The following is a 20,228-nucleotide window of genomic DNA, read 5'->3' as shown; positions in this document are numbered from 1 at the left end:
AGATCATAATAGGATCAAACAATGAGGTGTTTTCCAACAACGTACACAGATGACACAGTGTAACGCTGAGTCTTACACAGTGTTCTAACTGTGACACAGTGTTACATTGCTCGACACTGTAAAAAGGCAATGATGCGAAAACCACGTTTTATTATATGCTGGAAAATATTCATTTATATGCTGGAAAAATGAATACTTATATATTAATAAATACTTATCAAATAAAAATTTATTAATAATGAATCTCTCTCTCTCTCTCTCTCTATACGAATTTCGATAATCTTGTATTTAACGTATACGTGTACAGACGAACAGTAATGCATCCCAATAATTTTGATTGATTGATCCCACTCTATTACTTTTCCGAAATTCCGTTTTCCAAAATTCCAACTGTCATGGGACAGCACTCTTAAAATGCTCTTTGTGGAGCGTTTAAGAAGCGTAGATGAAGTTTCATTGAATGAAGTTTAAGAAGTGTATTGGTACACTCCATACACTCTTTATAGAGCGTTGTAAATCATTTGGAAAATTTTATGAAAAAAAAATATTTAAAACGTGCGACAAACGTAACAGATGTGTTTCACTTTACGGAGTGTTTGGAGAAAATTCGAGGAGCGTGTGAATATTCAAAACCACAAATAGTCAATGGAAAATCAATGAAGCTAGTGTTTAAGAAGCGTTAAAACTTTTCACACTTCTTTGACGCTTTGACAAGTTTTACATTTTCACCAGGAATTAATCGTAATATATTACTTTTTTCTTTTACCTTCTCGACTTCATTATAAAATAAATAAATAAATACCATTTTATATAAATAAAATGTCATAACTTTAAATTAAATATTATAAGTGAACAGTTCATACCAATTGTGAGTACAATTGTTTTATATCGTACAGTAAAACAATAAAAAATCGATATATCTCGTATATTAGACTGCGCTTGGTTTAGCACCGAGACACTACCGTCTCCTGATGACAGCAGTCTAATTAAAAATAATCTCTTATTAATTTCCAATAATAATATTAATAAAATAAATAACATTTTATTAAAATGAAACATGACGTATTTGTTTTATTAAAGCTCTATAAAGCTAGCAGGACCAAATCAACAGAATCAAATCAGATCTATCGGAATTTTTAGTACTCATTTTATACTAAATTGTACTATTAATGGTAATTTTGTACGGTGTGCCATTTCGAAAAAAATCGTGGCGATACTAGCTTAATATTAAGCTGACAGAACCAATTCAAAATAAAAGAAAAAAAGAAAAATAATGTCAGAAATTAATCGGATTGAATTTGTACTATTTTGTACTACTAAAAACAATTCTATATTATGTATAATTTCCAAGAAAAAAAACAGTGGTACTAATAATTTAATATTTAATATTTAAGCTGGCAAAACCATAAAAACAACATAAGGGCAAAAATTAACACAACTGAATTTGTACTAATTTGTATCATTGAAAGTAAGTCAATACTTTACATGTTTTTTTCTTAAAATAATTTTATTATATAGGTATACTCGCAATCTGTGGCATTCCACGTCAAACCGGGCACCTTCGAAACATCGTCATTTTATTTTTTTTTTAATTACTAACATTACTACAGAATAAAAACATGAGATATGTATTTCGCGAAAATATTTAAGATTTTTTGGTGAAGTTATTAACGTTTGTAAGTTGCAAAAATTGAATATTCAATTTAATAATTGAATATTCGCATGAGTGACGTTTTTTATGAATTTTTGCAACTACAAACGTTAATAACTTCACCAAAAAATCTCAAATATTTTCGCGAAATACGTGTCTCATGTTTTTATCTGTAGTAATGTTAGCAATTAAAAAAAAAAAAAAATAAAATGATGTTTCGAAAATTGTTTCGCGCGGCCTAACAAATTCAAGAATTAATACCCTGGTAGTAGGGACGGTTTCTCAACGAGGCAAAAGAATGTTATAAGAGGCACTTTGAGGTTCATGCCTCAGTTACGGAAGTTACAGTGGTGGCAACGCACGGTTTACCAGCGATTTACGTTGATACGCGGGAAGCCTGGTGCAGGTAAGGAGAATGGAAGTGCACTGCGTATTGCGTAAATGTAACCGAAGAAAGTTCTTCCGTGTTTGCCTGGCGCGGTGCATGTTGCATAAAACTTTCGTTACAGAGAGATGAAGGAAAGTGTACCTTTCGCTCTCCATCCTGCTCTCACCTTTTCTCCCTTTCGTTCTCCCTCCTCTTCTGCATTGCAATCGAGAGAATACAGTCGCGCCCGAACAGATATTTTCTCGTTGCTGTGCGTGCAACAGTTGGGGTACCCGAGCGACCTCGGAGAGATCGTCGAATCCTATTTTCAATTCGGTTTGTCGATGCCGGATCGTCGCGCGAATGTAGATTACAAACACGGTGTCGAGGACGGATAAAATCGTTTTCTCATGACGGAAGCGAGGTGCGAGCGGATGTTGTCGGAAAATAACTCCGCGTGCGTAACACAAGCGAAGACTCGAATTACAAATCGAGTTTACGGCAACAGCTGTTTTCAACAGATTCAATTACAGCTTCCATTAAATACGCCGACGGCGTATCTACAGTGTTTAAGCGAATTGCGCCCGGAATTTCTTCGAAGCAACTTCGCCACACGCATTTTGTCCGGGGCGGCTCGTATTTTTTTAACTCGAACGTGCACGTCGACCGCTTTATCTATTTATTGATAATCTCTCCTCCATCATTACCAATATACGTTAGTATTATTATTTTAATAACATCCCTAATGTATTGTTCTTAAAAATTTTATCGTCTGCTTCAGCGATAAACATTATACGTACGCAATAGGTGGTTATGAGCGATGTCCTTCCTGCAATACGTGCAATTACGTGATAAATTAACATATCGTTAAAATTATTTCGCAACGAACATTTACTTTTTTTAAAAAGATATAAGTAAGAAGATAACTTAGCTTTTGCTAGGCTTTTTATCTTGTTGCATAGTTGCAGCTATAAATGTGACAAGTATACAAGTTTTCTATGCAAAATTAATATATACATATAGTGAATAAACTATATTGCAATAACTATGAAATAGTTCATTCAACTATATATATTACATATATATGTACATTAATTGTACATATAAAACTTGTACAATTGCCATCTTTATAGTTGTTACCACTATGTGTCTCTTCTCTAAGTACGATCCTTTTAGATTTAGGTGATATCTTGCTTCCGCTTTTCCGCAAATATTTCCAAAATTATTAATTACAAAAACGTACGAACATCGTATCAATAAACATATGGTATTATACGATATAGAAATATACATAAGAGTATCTGCAACAAACATGGATAACTGGGGTGCGTTCAGAAATTATGCTCAGATAATTCTAAGCTATAGGTTACGTTACGTATATTATAGTAAAAATGCACCCTAGAGTTATCCAGGCGTAATTTCTAAACGCAGCCCTGTATGACGTTAGTTCAACCCTATGAAAACGTCCGCTCGCTGACGGATTCGCCGCGAGCAACGTAATCTATGCGAACGAGGGCGAAACAACTTGTAACGCGTGTCGATCAATTTTTCGGCCTCGATCGGCCCCACCGAATCTCACCTTCTCAACCCTTGCGCGCACAACCCTTTACGCATGTGTACTATGAATTTATTCCCCCACGCACGTGATTTCCGGCCGTTCCGCGACAGCCAACGTGCGGTGGTAGCACAACGCGCAGTAGTCGCGCAGCGCAGTGCCGCGACATGGTATGACACGGTGGTTATTACAGTGTCGACGAAGATCCAAGCCAGTGCGTCTCGCCTCTTTTGCCAGGACGCTCCGCTCCAGCAAGGGAGGTGAGGTGGTTGATGGTTGAGGCCCAACGTGGCGTGGCGTGGCGTGACCCAGTGCGGCGCGACCGCGGCACGACGTGGTGAACCCTGCATGTGATTCGGCAAAGTCGAATCCTCCTTCTTTGGTCACCCGGTGAGTTTAACCCTTCGATGACAGCGTATAATTCTCATGGCGAACATCCGGGACCGCACGCGATCTCTCTTTATCCAGCAGTTTACTCATGTTGGTATGAAGGAAAATAAAAGGAAAGTTTCAATATCGCCTACATTTCTACTGACATAAAAAAAATAGCACTGCGAAAACGCACTCGCTTCCGAAAGTATCAGGGATAAAAAACACCCCGACGAAGTTAGAGAGAAAGAAGGAGAGAGACGGGAATAATGTCAGGAATCACACTCGAGGAAAAGACATACTTAGTAATAGCAATTATTAAGGTGACAACTATATAAGTTTTATGCAGGGTTCTCCAAATGTACAGAAACCCTGTAATAATTTTTGTAAAATCAAAGATATCAGAAAACGGTGAAACACATATTCCAATATTTCAAAAAAGCTATTCTTTGTCATTGGTGCTGATCAATTACTATCCCCAGGTACACAAAGGCGGGAAGAGTAACCCTGGCTAGTGCATACAATTTTCACTTTTATACGGCCACTATCGTTTTCAATTAACGGGGTCGTTTGTAATGACTTAAAATTGTTGCGTTTTGAGTGCATGCCAAAAAGTAGCTTTTTTGAAATATCAAAACACATGTTTCATCGTTTCACTATATCTTCATTTTTACAAATATTATTACGAGATTTCCACAGTTTTTGGAAATTTCATATGTAGAATTACTATACATAGTTGAATTAATTATTTTACAATTATTGTATCTATAAAATAATTTATTCAATTAAATTGATTTATTCAATTATGTATGTGTGTACATTAATTCCACATATAAAACTTGCTACTTTTGTAATTGAATTATTACGTTTTTTCTTAAGTGAAGGTGTCGAACGGACACCACACTACACACACAATAAATCGATACAAATGTTAAAATTCGCTTGTAAAATTCAGTTTTATGAATAATGTTTTTATTATGATAGCCGCGAGAAAAAGATGCGCGTGCATCCCGCTCTAATATATATCTACCGGTTTTACATGCTTTTACTATCAAAGCAGTTTGTAACGATCTACACGGATAAAATGGTTTGCTAAAATGTCTAAAAATTTAGCTACACTAGTGAGAAAAATGTTTTATTTATACCAATAAGACATGTGATAGAACGCATTTTACGAAAATCAAATAGAATTTCTGTTTATTATAACTAGACTCGATATTTTATAGGAACGTTTAATAGACATAACTACAAAAGGTTTTGATTAATATTTTCGGTTAATATATTTTCGTTTGTATCTATAAAATTTTTAGTTACATTTACTAAACACTTCTTTTCATTAAGAAGTTGCTAACTTAATTAAACAAATTCAATATTATTATCAAAAAATTTTGATATTTAACAGGAAAAAATCGATTATGTCTGATATCCAGATGATATTCATGTTGCATAAAATATTTGGATTTTTAGATGTGTTAAAAGTTTTAGATATTCCATGTAACAGACATGTTATCTGGATAAATTCTAGAAGAATTTTAATTCTTTCATTCTTTAATTGATATACTGATTGAATCTATTACATTTATTATAAAAAATTTTTTCAGCATAGATGCAGATCTGAAAAAGATCTGAAAATAATTATGTTCAATTATCTAAATTATTTGATGCTCAATTTGATTGTAAGTCGTAACTTTTTGCATCATTAGCATAATGCTAAATCATCCTATGTAATTTTGTATTAATGCTACAATTATTTAAATAGTTAACTTTTAATAGTCCATTTTTTCTAGATTTTTCAATTTATATTTATTCTAATTTTTTTATGTTTCAACAAAACCTTTCTTTCCGTATAAAATTATTAATATTTATGTGTTCACGAAAATAGTCTTAAGCTTTATGTATACCTAAATTTTAATATTTGCATAGTGATAAATTGTCCCAAAATTACTTTTTATCACTTTTATTCGAAACTTCTGTTGTTCACGCAATTTTTACCTTTATGACCGGCTTTAATAATGTTCTCAATTGAAAGAATGACACAATTACTCATCAAAGAAGAAATATTTCGTTGCGAATTCCACACGATATAGCATCTTTGCGCTATGCTGTGATTTGAGAATTTCATTGTATTATGCGAACGCTTATAACCGCGATAAGATAAGAATGTAATAAAAGATTGACGGTGAAGTTCTCTTGTTCTCGTTATAACGCGCTAAGTAAAAAATCGGATCAAAATTATTGTTTATCTTATTATTATTGTTATAAAGCGTAATTGTATAAGTATCTCTAAATCTGAATCAGTGAATAATCACTGATATCAGTGCCAAGATATGCCACTGGTAATTAGTGAATGAAATATGAGATCTCTAACCTAGCTAATCTTTATTATGTGATTCAACTAACCTTGTTTCAGTGCGTAAATTCAATGAATATGATATTGGAAGATTGAAATTAACGTGCAAATATCAGTATTTTAATTATATAATACTCAAACATTTTTTCTTTTTTAGTTGAACTTTACTAATTATCCAGTGCCAAAAATATGCCACTGGATAATCAATAGCTATCCACTGATTCAAATTTAGAGTAATCATTCGATTATGTAATAAAAAGTTAGATGTTAAACTAATATATATATATATATATATACTTTTATATTTATACATATATTAAAGATTGTTCTGTATGTAATTAATTTGGGGGGATTATTAATATTTCAAATGGATTGTGTTGAAAGTCCGATAGTAACGGCGCGCAATCGTATTTCTAATTATGAGATAAATACACGAAGAATACGTATATGTATTAGTTTAACATCTAACTTTGATCATCAAGTGGCGCTTATCGTATTTAAAAATAATATTAATTTGCGGAGTTCACTTCCGTCATTCGAACGAAGCAATTTCCGTGTCATTCTCGAGTGTCTTATTGATTCTAATCTTCGCAGGCAAGATTCACGCTGGTATTTACGCATATACGTATAGGCGAAAAATGTAACTTCTGGTATGGTCGATCAATATTCGAAGTGTAGGTTGATCGATCGCTCACTAAGTTGTACAATCACGTGCTACTCCGCAACGAGACCACTTGCGTTTTCATATCCGTGCTCTCTTTTTTCTATTTGATCTTTTGACAATCCTAACATTCTTTTGATTAATTTTGAGGATTTAGTCTCAATTATTTATAATAGTCAATTATTGAAAAATAGACATTAGTTATAAATTTTAACGAAATTGCAGATGTTAGATGCCTTGGTAGAACCAGAAATGTATAGTAAGATAACAGACCGACTTAGAAAAAATTCATTATAATAATAAATATTCATTACTGTGACGAATACCATTAGAGACATTATACTCGTATTTATAAAATTCTGTTGGAAAATGTAATCATATAAATATGTATAAATTGATGTCATATAATATACAATAAATTGTCGATTTTTTAAAATGACGTGGTTAGAATGAAAACGATAAATTATTCATATAAATATACCTTGATTAATGTGAGTCAAGCAAATTAATGTAGTCAAATCGACGTTAAAATCGCGAATTTGGTAATGGCATGAATATATATGCAATGACGTTCACACGTCACGCGGTCAAGTGGCCCTTTTATATTTTTATACACTTTTAATTTAAAAGTAACTTATTAAAGTATTAAAGTAACTATACAGTGAAATGTCGACATATGTATATATAATACAGTGCTAATAAAACTATAGATAAATAAATTTTTTAAATGAGAGAGAGAGAGAGTGAAAGGAGAGAGAGAGCAATATACGAGTGCCATCTACCGTCGAAAATATGAAAAGGAGATAACTTTTTGAGGTGATGACGTATCTTACATATAATTTTGACATTTCGGATTTCGTATCACGATATCTCCGTTCGTAGGACATGTAAAGGTAAGATAAACGCTTATTATATAATTCGGACCCAAGCTGTCGATTGAGCTCATATTCAGAATTCGATCGATCCTGCCTTTATCAAAAAACCGATAATTTCGGATGCTCGCAACTTGCTGACTCGCGGAAAAGACACGAGGCGGTCTCGCGCTGCGCGCCCACTTGGCACGAGCCACTACCATGTCTCTTAATTTAATTTTATTGAGCCTTATTATTATAATTTTATATAATTTAAACATTTACTAAAACTGATATATGAGTCTCTTAGCGTAATTTCAAAATTCATTCTATAACTTTTTCGGATTTTGTCTCACTGTATGCCCTTGACAGAACGACCTATGATTAATTGTGTCACGAATGGTGTTTTAAAAGTCGATGTACGATCGATGCAAGAATATGCATAGGAGAAAGTGAGGGAATTGCGAACACGAGGTAAACGCAAAGAGTATTATTGCACTATATTGAACTAGTAATAAAATCTTATTTTTTTCGTATCCAGCATCGACGATACTACTAAAGACGGCCGGCATTGGAAAAATTGTTGTGATTATCAATGGGATCCAAGGGGTCCGGGGATAATTGAAGAACAATAACATTATCAATAATTGATATAAATTTGCGATTATTAACATAAATATTTGATTTTTTATCGCTGGACGTCACTTCTCTCTTTACCAATGTACCGGTTCACCTTGCGATTGAAATTCTTTCAACTAAATGGTGTTTTATCAAACGGAACACAAATATTCCTGAATCTGAATTTTTCAAAGCTTTACAATTGGTTCTTGGTTCGAGTTTTTTTACTTTTAATAATAATTTTTATAAACAGACATTTGGTGTACCAATAGAGTCTCCGCTGTCCCCCATTGTGGCGGACATTGTCATGCAAGAACTAGAGACTCTTTCTCTAAACAAATTGTCAATTGCACCTTCTCTCTACGTAAGATATGTTGATGATATTTTGTTAATTATCAATTCTCTTGATTATAAAGAAATTTTAGACGCATTTAATTCTTACCATCCTCGTCTGAAATTCACCATGGAGGAGGGTGGAGACTCCATAAACTTTCTTGATGTCACTCTAATGAAGGAAGGTAATCATATTATCAATGATTGGTACAGAAAACCGACGTTTTCAGGTCGGTTTTTGAATTACTATTCTTGCCATCCGCTATCTCAAAAAATTGGTACTATATTTGGTTTGATAGACAGAATAATTTTACTATCCCACCCTAAATTCCATAAAAAAAATTTTGACTTTATTATTAATGTATTATTGAGTAACGGGTACCCTCTAAAACTAATCTTTACAACCATTAAAAAGAGACTATATACAATAGATTCAAACAACTTAACCACCGAAATAATTCTTCTGATGATATTCCTTCTTCTGTTTCTGCTCCTTCTTTTGAAAACAACAAAATTTTTTTTGTAATCCCTTACATTCCATCTATTTTGGAAAAAATTAAGAGTTTCTTTAGCAAAATTCCGGGCTTAATGTTTGCATACAGGGGTATTAAAAAATTGAACGCCTTCATTAGAATACAGAAAGATAGATTACCAACAATATCCCAAGCAGAAGTGGTCTATAGATTAAATTGTAAAAACTGTGATGCTTCATATGTGGGCCAAACTGGGAGATGTGTTGGTGTAAGAATGTCAGAACATAGAAACCATATTAATAGAAACACCACTCAATCATCAGTTATTACCGAACATAGATTGCAGACTTCCCATGACTTTAACTGGGACAACGTAAAAATTTTAGACAAAGAGAAGTTTTGGAATAAAAGAATTTTATCTGAAATGATCCACATTAAGAAACAAAAACAAGGATTAAATTTACAGAATGACACGTACAAACTAGACCCGTTGTATGAGAGCCTCTTTTCGACTTCGTGACGTTTCCTCATTTTAAGTATTTATTAATTTCAGTTATATATTTTTTGTTTTTATTATGTTTCATTTTAATCTATTTATAACTCTGTTTGTACTTTTATTTGAGTTTTTTAATCTCAGACCTTTGCACTTAATTTTATTCTCATTGACATTTCTTATTTATTACTAATTTACTTAAAATTTTGACTATACATTTTCTTGGTTGATCATATTATGTATTATTCTCATTTATAATTTTTAAGTTTATTTTATGCATAATTTTTATATTTTTTATATCATTTAAATTTTTGTATGTATCCGTTTCATTTGTTTATAGCTTTGACTGTACGTTTATTTGCGCCGACTTCTCTCCTTTACCGGTTTCACTTTAATATTCGATTTATCGGTGTTGCTATGTTGACGTATTTACGAAATGTATCTCATCTGTTTGACTTTGTTCTGAAATTTTCTCATTACTAACTGTGACTTCTGACGGTTAAGTTCGCGTCATGTAAGCTCTCATCATTTTACGCATAATTTATCATTAATTTGTTCTTGATTTTTATAATTTATTATTTGTGTAGTGATTGTTCAATTAATGACGGGATGCATCTTTGAAACGTACGTCAGTCCATTTCCTTGTTTATAACATGTAAGTCTCTCAATTTTTTCCTTATTCGATGACATGCTCTCATTAAAATGTTTTTAATCTTTTTCTTTACTAACATTTTGCTCTCCGTTTCATAGCAATTCAGCCAAATTTTTGTTATACATACATTATGGACACAATCTTCGCAACGTTCAAACTTACTGTTGCATAGTCACTCTACACATTTATTCATAGAAAAAAATTTTTTTGTGGTTTTTTTTTCTTTTTTTGGTACTGAAGAGGACCCAAATAATAGGGTCGAAACGTTTACCTATGTCACAATCATATAATTTTAGTGTTTATTAATAAATTGATTGTTACACATTATATCCTGTGTCGGCTCTAATAGGCATTGAAAGATTTTTATGCAGATTATTTCTAGAGAGCCTTTATCTTTTATCTATTGTATAAATATTTGATAATACATTATTGAATTTTCATGAATTTTTATTATATAAATGCTACATAAATACGTATGCATACTTGTAAAGCTATAATATCTTACTCTCTAAATCTGAATCAGTGGATAATCACTGATATCAGTGCCAAGTATGCCACTATTTACTAATCACCCAATGACGTATCTGGCACTGGATAATCAGTGAAATTCAATTTTAAAAAAAGCAGGTTAGAGTATTATATATCCTAAAATATTGATATTTATATGTTAATTTCAATCTTCTAATACTATATTCATTGAATTTATGCACTAAGATTAATTAGATCACATATTAAATGTTAACTAGGTTAGGAATTTCACATTTCACTCACTGATTACCAGTGGCATACTTGGCATTGATATCAGTGATTATCTACTGGTTCAGATTTAGAGAGTGCACTATCACACAATTACAATTTTTTCTCTACAGTTGTCATCTCTATTGATAATCAAACTCTGATGATAACATTAAAATCACAGTTTTAAATAAAAATCGAGTATTATTGCGTTTAAAAAAAAAATATATATATGTACCTACATGTGTACAGAACAAATAAATCATAAAATTAGTACTATATTATCAATTTTTTACTCTTCGCTTAAATTTTAACAGTTACGTAAACTTCCGTAAGACCGGTCGTCTTTAATAGTATCTCGTCGGTACATCCAGTAATAATCCGATATACACTTAGGCCGGTATTCATAGTCAGATCTTATATTTAAGACCGTCTTAAGTACAGTCTTATGATGTCATGAACCAATCAGAGGGCCGCATTAGCGACTTAAGAGATTACTTAAGACGATCTTAAAATAAAAGCTGACTATGAATACCGGCCTTAGTGCGGTATAACACGTAATAACCATATAATGCACGTGGTATTTAGAGTAAATATCATTATATGTTTTTAATAATTATGATGTATAGAGGAGAATAAAAGAATTACAAATGCCTAAGCGAAAAGTTAAATAAAACTGATTTTTTATCAATTACAGAAGTTTTTATTCTAAAAATATTTAGCTTTAAACTACAATAAATTAATGTTCGTATATTATTAATGTAAACTGAAAACTATAATTTTAAACAAAAAACGAAATCAATTCGACATTATTCCGCGCGGCAGCAGGTATGTTCCGAACGGCAAAGATTTTGTTTTTTTATTAAAATTGTTATTAAAATTGTGATTGTTAAATTGATAGTATATGAATTAAATGAAAGTCAAATAATTGGAGAGAGAGAGAGAGAGAGAGAGAGAGGAGTATAACTAAAGTATTTAATATTAAATTAAATTGTAAATATTAACCTTCAGTACAAACAACTCTGGCAGTCCGTATCTACCAACATCCAAATATTTGTAACCCAGCGTTTTCTTTTGCTTGTATCTCAGATTGTGATGCATCGATTTTAACAAATTTTTTTTAATCTATCGTTTGAAGACTGAAAAAAAGAATTTTTGAGTTAGAAAGTCTAAAATGTCGTAGCACAAAAGATATTTTACAATAAGTGAAAAGGTATCGGAAGAAAACATGAACTATGAAAATCGGATGGAGTTACGCCAACCCCATTGTGTACTGAGGGTTAAGAAACAGCTCCAACGATTGAATCAATAAATAATAAATAAAATGCCTTTGCGAACCACCGCTGATTGCAGAGCGTAGAGAAATAGAAATTTGATTGAGTCAATGTAGAGCTATTGGATGAGGAAATTTTTTTAAATGGAAAGTTAATCTTTTGGAAATGATACACATAAAAAGACAGCAGAAAGTTTTAAATATACAGAGTGATATCGATCTTTTGGATTCCATTTGATTTAATGTGTTAGCTGTATATTATGAGTTTCCTGATTTTTCTATTAGTATTTCCCTTTCCATTATAAAAAGATTATTATTTATCTTCTCTACTGCATGCTCGTTATTTTATTGTCGTATACAAAGTCATATTCTTTACATCAACATTGAAGGTGTTATCTTTCTCCATGTATAGTGAATTATGCTACATTTTAATTTAATTGAGCTAAGTATTTCTTGATATATTCATTCTAATTAGTTAATTTATATCTCATATCACATATTTTATCAGAGTGACTACTGTTAGATGGACTTGCTACAATTGCATTGATAATTTCTATGCGGAGAAATAACAACCTACAGTTCGAAGAAGATCATTATTAGATATTTTAAATACGTGGACGTAAATTCAACTCTGCTTTTCCTTCCTTTGTAAGTCCCTATTTAATTATAATTAATTATATTTCAAGACTATCAATTCATAATATCGCGTTGTTTAAGACCGGAAATTCTTTGTAATCCTGTCAAATTGTTTACAATATAAAGAGGATCCAAATCCAGGATCGAAATGTATGTACACGCGAGGAATAAATTTCATCATTATTCAAATTGAGAGATTTAAACAATAAAATAAAATATTTTAACAGGACTCTCACTTTTTAAAATAACAATAATAACCGATTCAAGGCTAATAAGAGTCAGCGCAGGAGAGGGTGCGCAATATTAATGTGGAATGATGACTTAATTCCTATTTTTTCGTAATGTCTTCTTTATTCAAAGTATTGAACGTTTCGACTCTCTTCCTCAGCAAACAATCATCGCTGAATAACCTGATAGTCCGTCAAGAAAAGTCACTCTACAGGTTTCCAAGTCTGAAGTAGATGTTTAACGGATTCCAAGCATGTTAAGAAGCTTTGGATATTCTTGAATTCAGTAATTATAAGATTTAGTCATTATATCGAAACTAATTACAATATTCGTGGTCCGGAGTGTCGAACGTGTTATTGATCTAGTTTAACGACACGTTCGACACTCCGGATCACGAATATTGTAATTAGTTCCGATATAATGACTAAATCTTATAATTATTGAATTCAAGAATATCCAAAGCTTCTTAACTTTTAGACTGCCGGCATTTTTTCATTAAAATAGTGATTCTTTTTTCTCAAAAATTTTTCTATATAAGTAACATACACATGGCGCAAAATTTCAAGATTTATGCAGAGCCACAAAAGTGGCTTTCACGGCAAGGAACATATATACGATCAAATATAAAAAATATTTATTTTCTCAAAAATAATGTATTTTGGGAGTTTTGGTATCGCTGATTCCAATTCTGAACATAGATTTATAAAATTTCGAGCCCTAAGCGCAATATTGACAACATATAAATGAATGAAAACGTTGTTATTTTGAGAAATTTAATTTATATTATTTCTCTACGATCTTCAGTTATCAGTTGGCTCGCAAAAGCATTTTATTTATTACTTATTAAAGTATGTAACTTTTCCCTTAGGTGTTTCCCTACTTTCCTCTATATATGTATTTTATTCTAAAAATTTTCCAATAGTGGTATTGACAATTTATACAATATATGTATACACGTAAAGAAACGCCCCTACTTGTGAAAAATTTCAAATATACTATAAAAATATTTGAGATAAAAATCATTGATTCTCGATAAGGGAAGATTCAATAAAAGATTAATTTCAGAGGCGATTTTTATTAAAAAATAAGAAATAGATTAATACAAAATGACAATGATTTGTTAGACTTGTATTATGATTTGTGAAGGATTAATGCTTTTTTGTTTCAAATTATATATTCGTATTCTAAATACATCTTAATTTACTTTGTAATCTGACCATCGTTAATTTAAATTTAACGTAAGTTTTTAGTGATTTTTTACTTACATATATTTTATTTTTGTTTGACCAAGTTTACTTTACACGTTTTAATTCATTATTTTAAATTTCTAACATTTATGTTATATGTCTACGGTTTGAAAATACAAAGGACGATATTGAAGAATTTTATTTTGGACAACAGTTTAACAATAATTCAACTTTTTAACTTCCCTCCTTTTATTCTATAATATCACGGATTTCTAACGATTAAATCTTACAAACTGAAGACCGAATACCAAGAGTTGAAATCTGTATCTATTATATTTAATATATACGTTACTATACACGAACAACCTGTGTCGATTCACATTGGCATTATTTATTATTCTTTTCCTAAGAGTTATGATATTCTCCCGATTTAACATTGTGCCTATTTCTGAAATTAAAAGTCATAAAAGGAAAGTCGTATCAGAGACATCAGAAACTTACAAGAAATTGTAATAATCTCTTTACAAGCTATGTCAAAACAAAATCTTCACAAATCATTCCAATCGTTAACCATGTTATATCGCAGATGAAATAATTTAAATAAATTGTACGATTTCTATCATAATCATTGCAGATTTCTTTTAACATTATTTTTATTACTAATATCTAGCCACGATTTGTAAAGTGACGTCATATCGAAAAAGTAGGTAAGTGACACACATAACGTTTCACATAGCTACAGCCACGAACTATATTCGCGCGTAAAATATTAATAAAAAGCTTTTTCCGACGTCGGTTGATGACCGTCACCACTATATCGATTTGAGACATGCGGTGGAAGTTACGGTATCTCGGGTCAAGGATATGAACACCATAATTAATGTATGAATACTTACACGTGCACAAGAAGTGTCACATAAATTATAATTTTCATTTTTGAAATATTATGTCTCTCGTTTGGAATGCATATAAATAACGAAAGTCTGAAAATTCTAATTCTACTTATCTTTTAGTTTCGAAAATGTCAGAGAAATCTCCTGCCATGGATAAAGACTTCTGCATGTATGGAGCATATGCAAATTTTATATAAGCCAAATATCTGGCATGTGGAATTTTACATGTCAGATTTGAGGAACATAAATTGAAATTAGTGCAAACTTAACAAATGTGAATAGAAATAAGTAAAGACGCAGGCCCTGAAATCTAAATAATGTAACATAAATTAATTTAATTAACGTTAACAAAGAGCTTGTATAACTATTAAATATAAATATTTTAATGGACAAGTCTATGATTATATAAAAACAGCACTTGAGGAACGCAGTTTCAACTTAATAATAAAATGCATTTATATTTATTAATTGTATATGGGCATAACAAATGTATATATACAGGGTGTATGTAAAATACCGACACTCCTGAATGTCTCGAAAAATATGTTTTATAAAAAAATACTTTATAAATTGTAAATTGTATTATAAATTGTAGGATTAAAAGATTTATTTACTAATCTTATCAGTTTGACCTTGGTTAGCGTTGCTAAGGTCAGGTCAAGGTCACATTGATTTTTTAAAACGAAAACCTCCATTTTTTATTGCATATTCTTGTCGCTTATCTCGAGAACTCTCCAAAACATATTTTTCATTAAGTACTTTTTGAGTTATAAGGCTTGAAAGTTATGGACTTTCTACAATAAACAATTAAAAAAGGTTTGAGCATTCGCCACACACTAGATATCGTTAGTAAATTTAAATCATATATTAAACATATAATATTTCTTACAAATTGATTAGATAGACATATCATTACAAACAATAAACGTTTCGACCTTGAATATGGCCATCTTCAGTATTACTTAAGTAATTAAACAATTTACAAATTAATCAAATAATACATTAAATGCGCTTCTAGTTTTGTCAGTTACAATTTAATTAACAATTCGTAGGTATCTTCGAGTCAATACAATTTTTTTCCTTCTATAATTCGTTCTATATTTTATGAAGTTATCCACAATGTGTAGTTATTAGTCAATTGATTAGATATCTTTGAATTTGTAAGATTGAGTTCCCAAACTAAAATAATCATTCAATCATAGACTATCGTTAATTCAATTATGGAGATGTTTTATTTATGTAAGTATATAATTATAACATTACCCAAATCTTGACTTTTCGTCTGGCAGTTCACAGTGGAAGTTACTTCTTGTTAATATATTATAGTTAAAGATTGACTTTCAAATGAGAATAATCTTAAGTTCTTCTAATTATATAAATTCATACGAAGGTTTCTATCTTTAAGAAAGGAAGGAGAGATTATGAGTTAGGAAGGAGTAATCAATGTGGGGAAACGTCTGATAGCCATCTATCGGTTATTTCTATATAATTTTTATCCATTTCATTGATTGGATTATCGGTAAATAGGAAATCGGTAATTTTTCTGTGTCGCATTGATTATTAATCCCTTCAGATTGTCTTTTTAAGTGGATCATTTCTGAAATAGTTCTTTTATAAAAGGATGGTTCTGCATCTAAAATTTCAATATTCTCCCAATCCATTTCATGATCTAATTCACCCCGATGGTATAAAACAACTGACTGATTATTTGATTTATTAATGTCAGATTTGTGTTCCCTGATCCTAGTTTTCAATTTCCTTTTCGTTTACCCTACGTATGAGCGTTTACAATCCCGACAATTAATTTTGTATATAACATGAGTATTTTTTATTTTATCCAATCTATCTTTTCCCGTTTTGATAAATTTACTTAATTTGTTACTAGATTTATATGCAATATTTAAATTGTACTTCTCGTACACCTTTTTAAATTTTTCCGTTAAATTATTTACATATGGTAATACAAAAAATTTTTTAATTTCAGTATCTATTGTTTCATTTTGACGTGTGTGTTGTTGATTATTATTATGATAAGATAAAAATTTTATTCTATTACTTATTATATTAAATAGAAATTCGATTGGATAGCCATTATTTATTAGAGTGTTTATTATGTTCGTGATATTTTTTTTGTGAAAACTAGGATGTGAGAGGAACACAACTCTGTCAACCAAGGAAGTGACAATACCTTTTTTGTGTGCTATGGGATGGTTGGAGTGATAATTTAGATACCTTCCAGAATTTGTGGGTTTTTTATATAAGTCAAACATGATTTCACAATTCCGTGACGTTTTCCCACCCTTGTTCTTATTTCATTCAACAGTTGAGTGAGCGCTTGCTGTTATCGGTGTATTCTTCTAGATCATCCATTTAGACTTTTAGATGTTGAGTCTGTTGACAACATCTAAAAGTTTAATTGGATGATCTAAAAGAACTCAGCCAAAAAAAGGATAAAAATTTTTTGTTGAGAATTTCTCATCATAGTGCGCTTTTTATCCAATTCGATGTGATTTTTTAAATACGAGTAACTGAACTTCGCTGTGTCTTTCTAGTGACGATATTGTGTACTGTTTGAAAATGAGACATTGAATATTTCTGCACGAAACTAGTCATGCGTAAAAACACCATGCAATTCCAAAGTTATAGCACGCAGTTTTATTTTAATGCTGATAATGCGATCGCTTTACGGGAGAAATCTACGTGCAATATGGAACGGGCACAAGAATTCGGCACAAAACCCGATACGTGTAACAGCACCGTGCATTTTCAAAGTTATAGCACGCAGTTTTGTTTTAATGCTAGTAATATAATTTGTCTTGTTTTAATGCTGTAATATAATTTGAAGTAGTAACTAAAATCTGACGACATTGACTTGCACGATACCTGTACGATATCTAAATTATAAAAATCATAGCTTGTTCAGCTGTGACTTTTGCACGGTTGGCTATCTGGGTAGCTAATTTGGCATTTAGATAAAGAAGAACGAGTTAAATTGTCGGGAATCACCATCTTGGAATTTGCGTTACTTATGTAATTTAGATTTATATTTTATATTGATAAGAACCCGAATTGAAGGGTCGAAACGTTTATTTTATTCATTTTCTTACATTCACACGAAAATAGAGAGTTTTCTGTGCATCTGAACAGCCGATGTGACTGATGGGCTTTTTTATATTTTTCACTGATAGATTTTTTCGAGCCTTATTTTATATATTTGTTGAAATAAACATTTATATTTGTGAACAAAATTAAAAATTGAAAAAATATTAGTTTTAAAAAATTCTGAAAATTAATATTTAAAAAATGTCCCTAAATACACTTTACGATCTCTTCTATCTCAGACATCTTATTTAATTGAACAATAATTTTTAATTGAGAAAAGATCATCTTCATACCTATTCTTAAAAGATTATAGCAATGAACCGCTTTGTTAATTTATTGTCTAATATGTTTTCACAGTTGTGTAGAGTTTAAAACAGACATCAAAATGGGTACGACGAACGCACAAACCAATTCAGGACACGATGAGGATCACTCGAGGGGGAGTTCGATTGACGCGTTCTTCGCTGAGACAGTGATTCTTTTAACCGGCGCTACTGGCTTCTTAGGGAAAGCCCTTCTAGAAAAGCTGCTACGTTCGTGTCCCCGGGTAGCCACAATTTTCGTTTTAATCCGTCCAAAAAGAGGCCTATCCGTTGAGCAACGTTTTAAGGAACTACTGAACAATCCCGTTCGTATATATACATATATACATATTGTTTCAAAAGTGATACAATTCAAAAAATTAAGTTGCCTAGAAAAGTGAAAAAGCTATTTTTCAACTTGATAGGAACTTACATTGAATAATTAAATTGGCAAAAAGAACATGATACTTTTAAAAATATGATTGAATGTTATTTTTGTCACTTTTGTCACACAAAAATAAACTATCTTCTTTAAGTTGTGACGATTTTAATATTCTCCTATCATTTTTTTTCTTGTAATTCTCCCTAGGTTTAGGGAAATTCCCTAGCATCTGGCAACACTGACTTAATTTCCTTCTGGTGATATATAAACTAACATTTATGTATATGTATACCTAACTCATTCATCATAATAATTCGAAAATCATTTTTTTAAGTTGTGTCATTTTTAAAACAAGTGCGATTACACATCACATCCTTACATTAAAATTCACAAACAATTCATAAATTAGTTATGTCTGTAATCTAAACAGGAAAACATTTTTCTTATCTGTCTTCGTCAGGAGTATCGGAAAAAGTAAACTACACAGAAATTGAGCTAATTTAAATCTGCAAAAGGCGCACTGCGAGAGTTTTAAGGCTATTAAATTGGAAATTGTTTTTATTATTTCGTACAACACATTTGAAAATTATATGAAAATTAAAATCATTTAAAAATACAATTTTTTATGTTTACTCTGTGTTATAATATTCTATTCGACTCTTCTTCAGTTTAAAACTTATTAAAAGCTTAAGTCTCAGAAAAATTAAAAAAAATATTCATTTTACATCAAAAATTAGATTTTCTTTTTAATAATACTATTATATACACATTCTGAAACATGTACTCGCGGAGTATCCTACATAGAAGCTTACTTTTATCAGTAGTCCTCTGTAAATTTAATTTTATCACATTTGTGCCAGATTTCTTATAGACGTAATAGCCTACGCACTTGTTAAATTAATGCAATATCGATTCCTTACAACCTCGCGTAGAACGCCTTAAATATTTTACCTGCAGCGTGCTTATGTCTAAAGTGTCAAGTTGTCATCGAAAAGTACGACAAAAGGTCGCGATTGTCGCCGTTCTCACGGCTATCTAAAACTATATTAATTTCAAATCGTCATTGCATTCGATATATGTATATGTTTATATATAAATATATAAATTAATTAATATA

General features: G+C 31.0%; 1 protein-coding gene across 3 annotated transcripts in view; it reads left to right on the top strand.

The window, feature by feature from the left end:
* The first annotated feature begins 1,994 nt into the window (after positions 1-1,994).
* LOC108761718 (putative fatty acyl-CoA reductase CG5065) overlaps positions 1,995-20,228 on the top strand; it is a 25,625-nt gene continuing 7,391 nt past the window's right edge. The window contains exons 1-2 of one of the 3 annotated variants that reach the window (XM_018508419.1): positions 1,995-2,057; positions 18,785-19,055. In XM_018508419.1, coding sequence (XP_018363921.1) covers positions 18,813-19,055 — 243 coding nt within the window. In that variant the 5' untranslated portion in view covers positions 1,995-2,057; positions 18,785-18,812. Of the gene's footprint in view, positions 2,058-3,740; positions 3,964-15,115; positions 15,140-18,784; positions 19,056-20,228 lie in introns of those variants that run through there. The other 2 variants (XM_018508418.1, XM_018508420.1) reach the window with 2 other exon arrangements.

This window comes from Trachymyrmex cornetzi, unplaced genomic scaffold (genome assembly GCF_001594075.2).
Source record: "Trachymyrmex cornetzi isolate Tcor2-1 unplaced genomic scaffold, Tcor1.1 scaffold26, whole genome shotgun sequence".
NCBI lineage: Eukaryota > Metazoa > Arthropoda > Insecta > Hymenoptera > Formicidae > Trachymyrmex > Trachymyrmex cornetzi.
The sequence above is the reverse complement of the archived record's forward strand: the minus strand, read 5'-3'. Positions and strand labels throughout refer to the sequence as shown.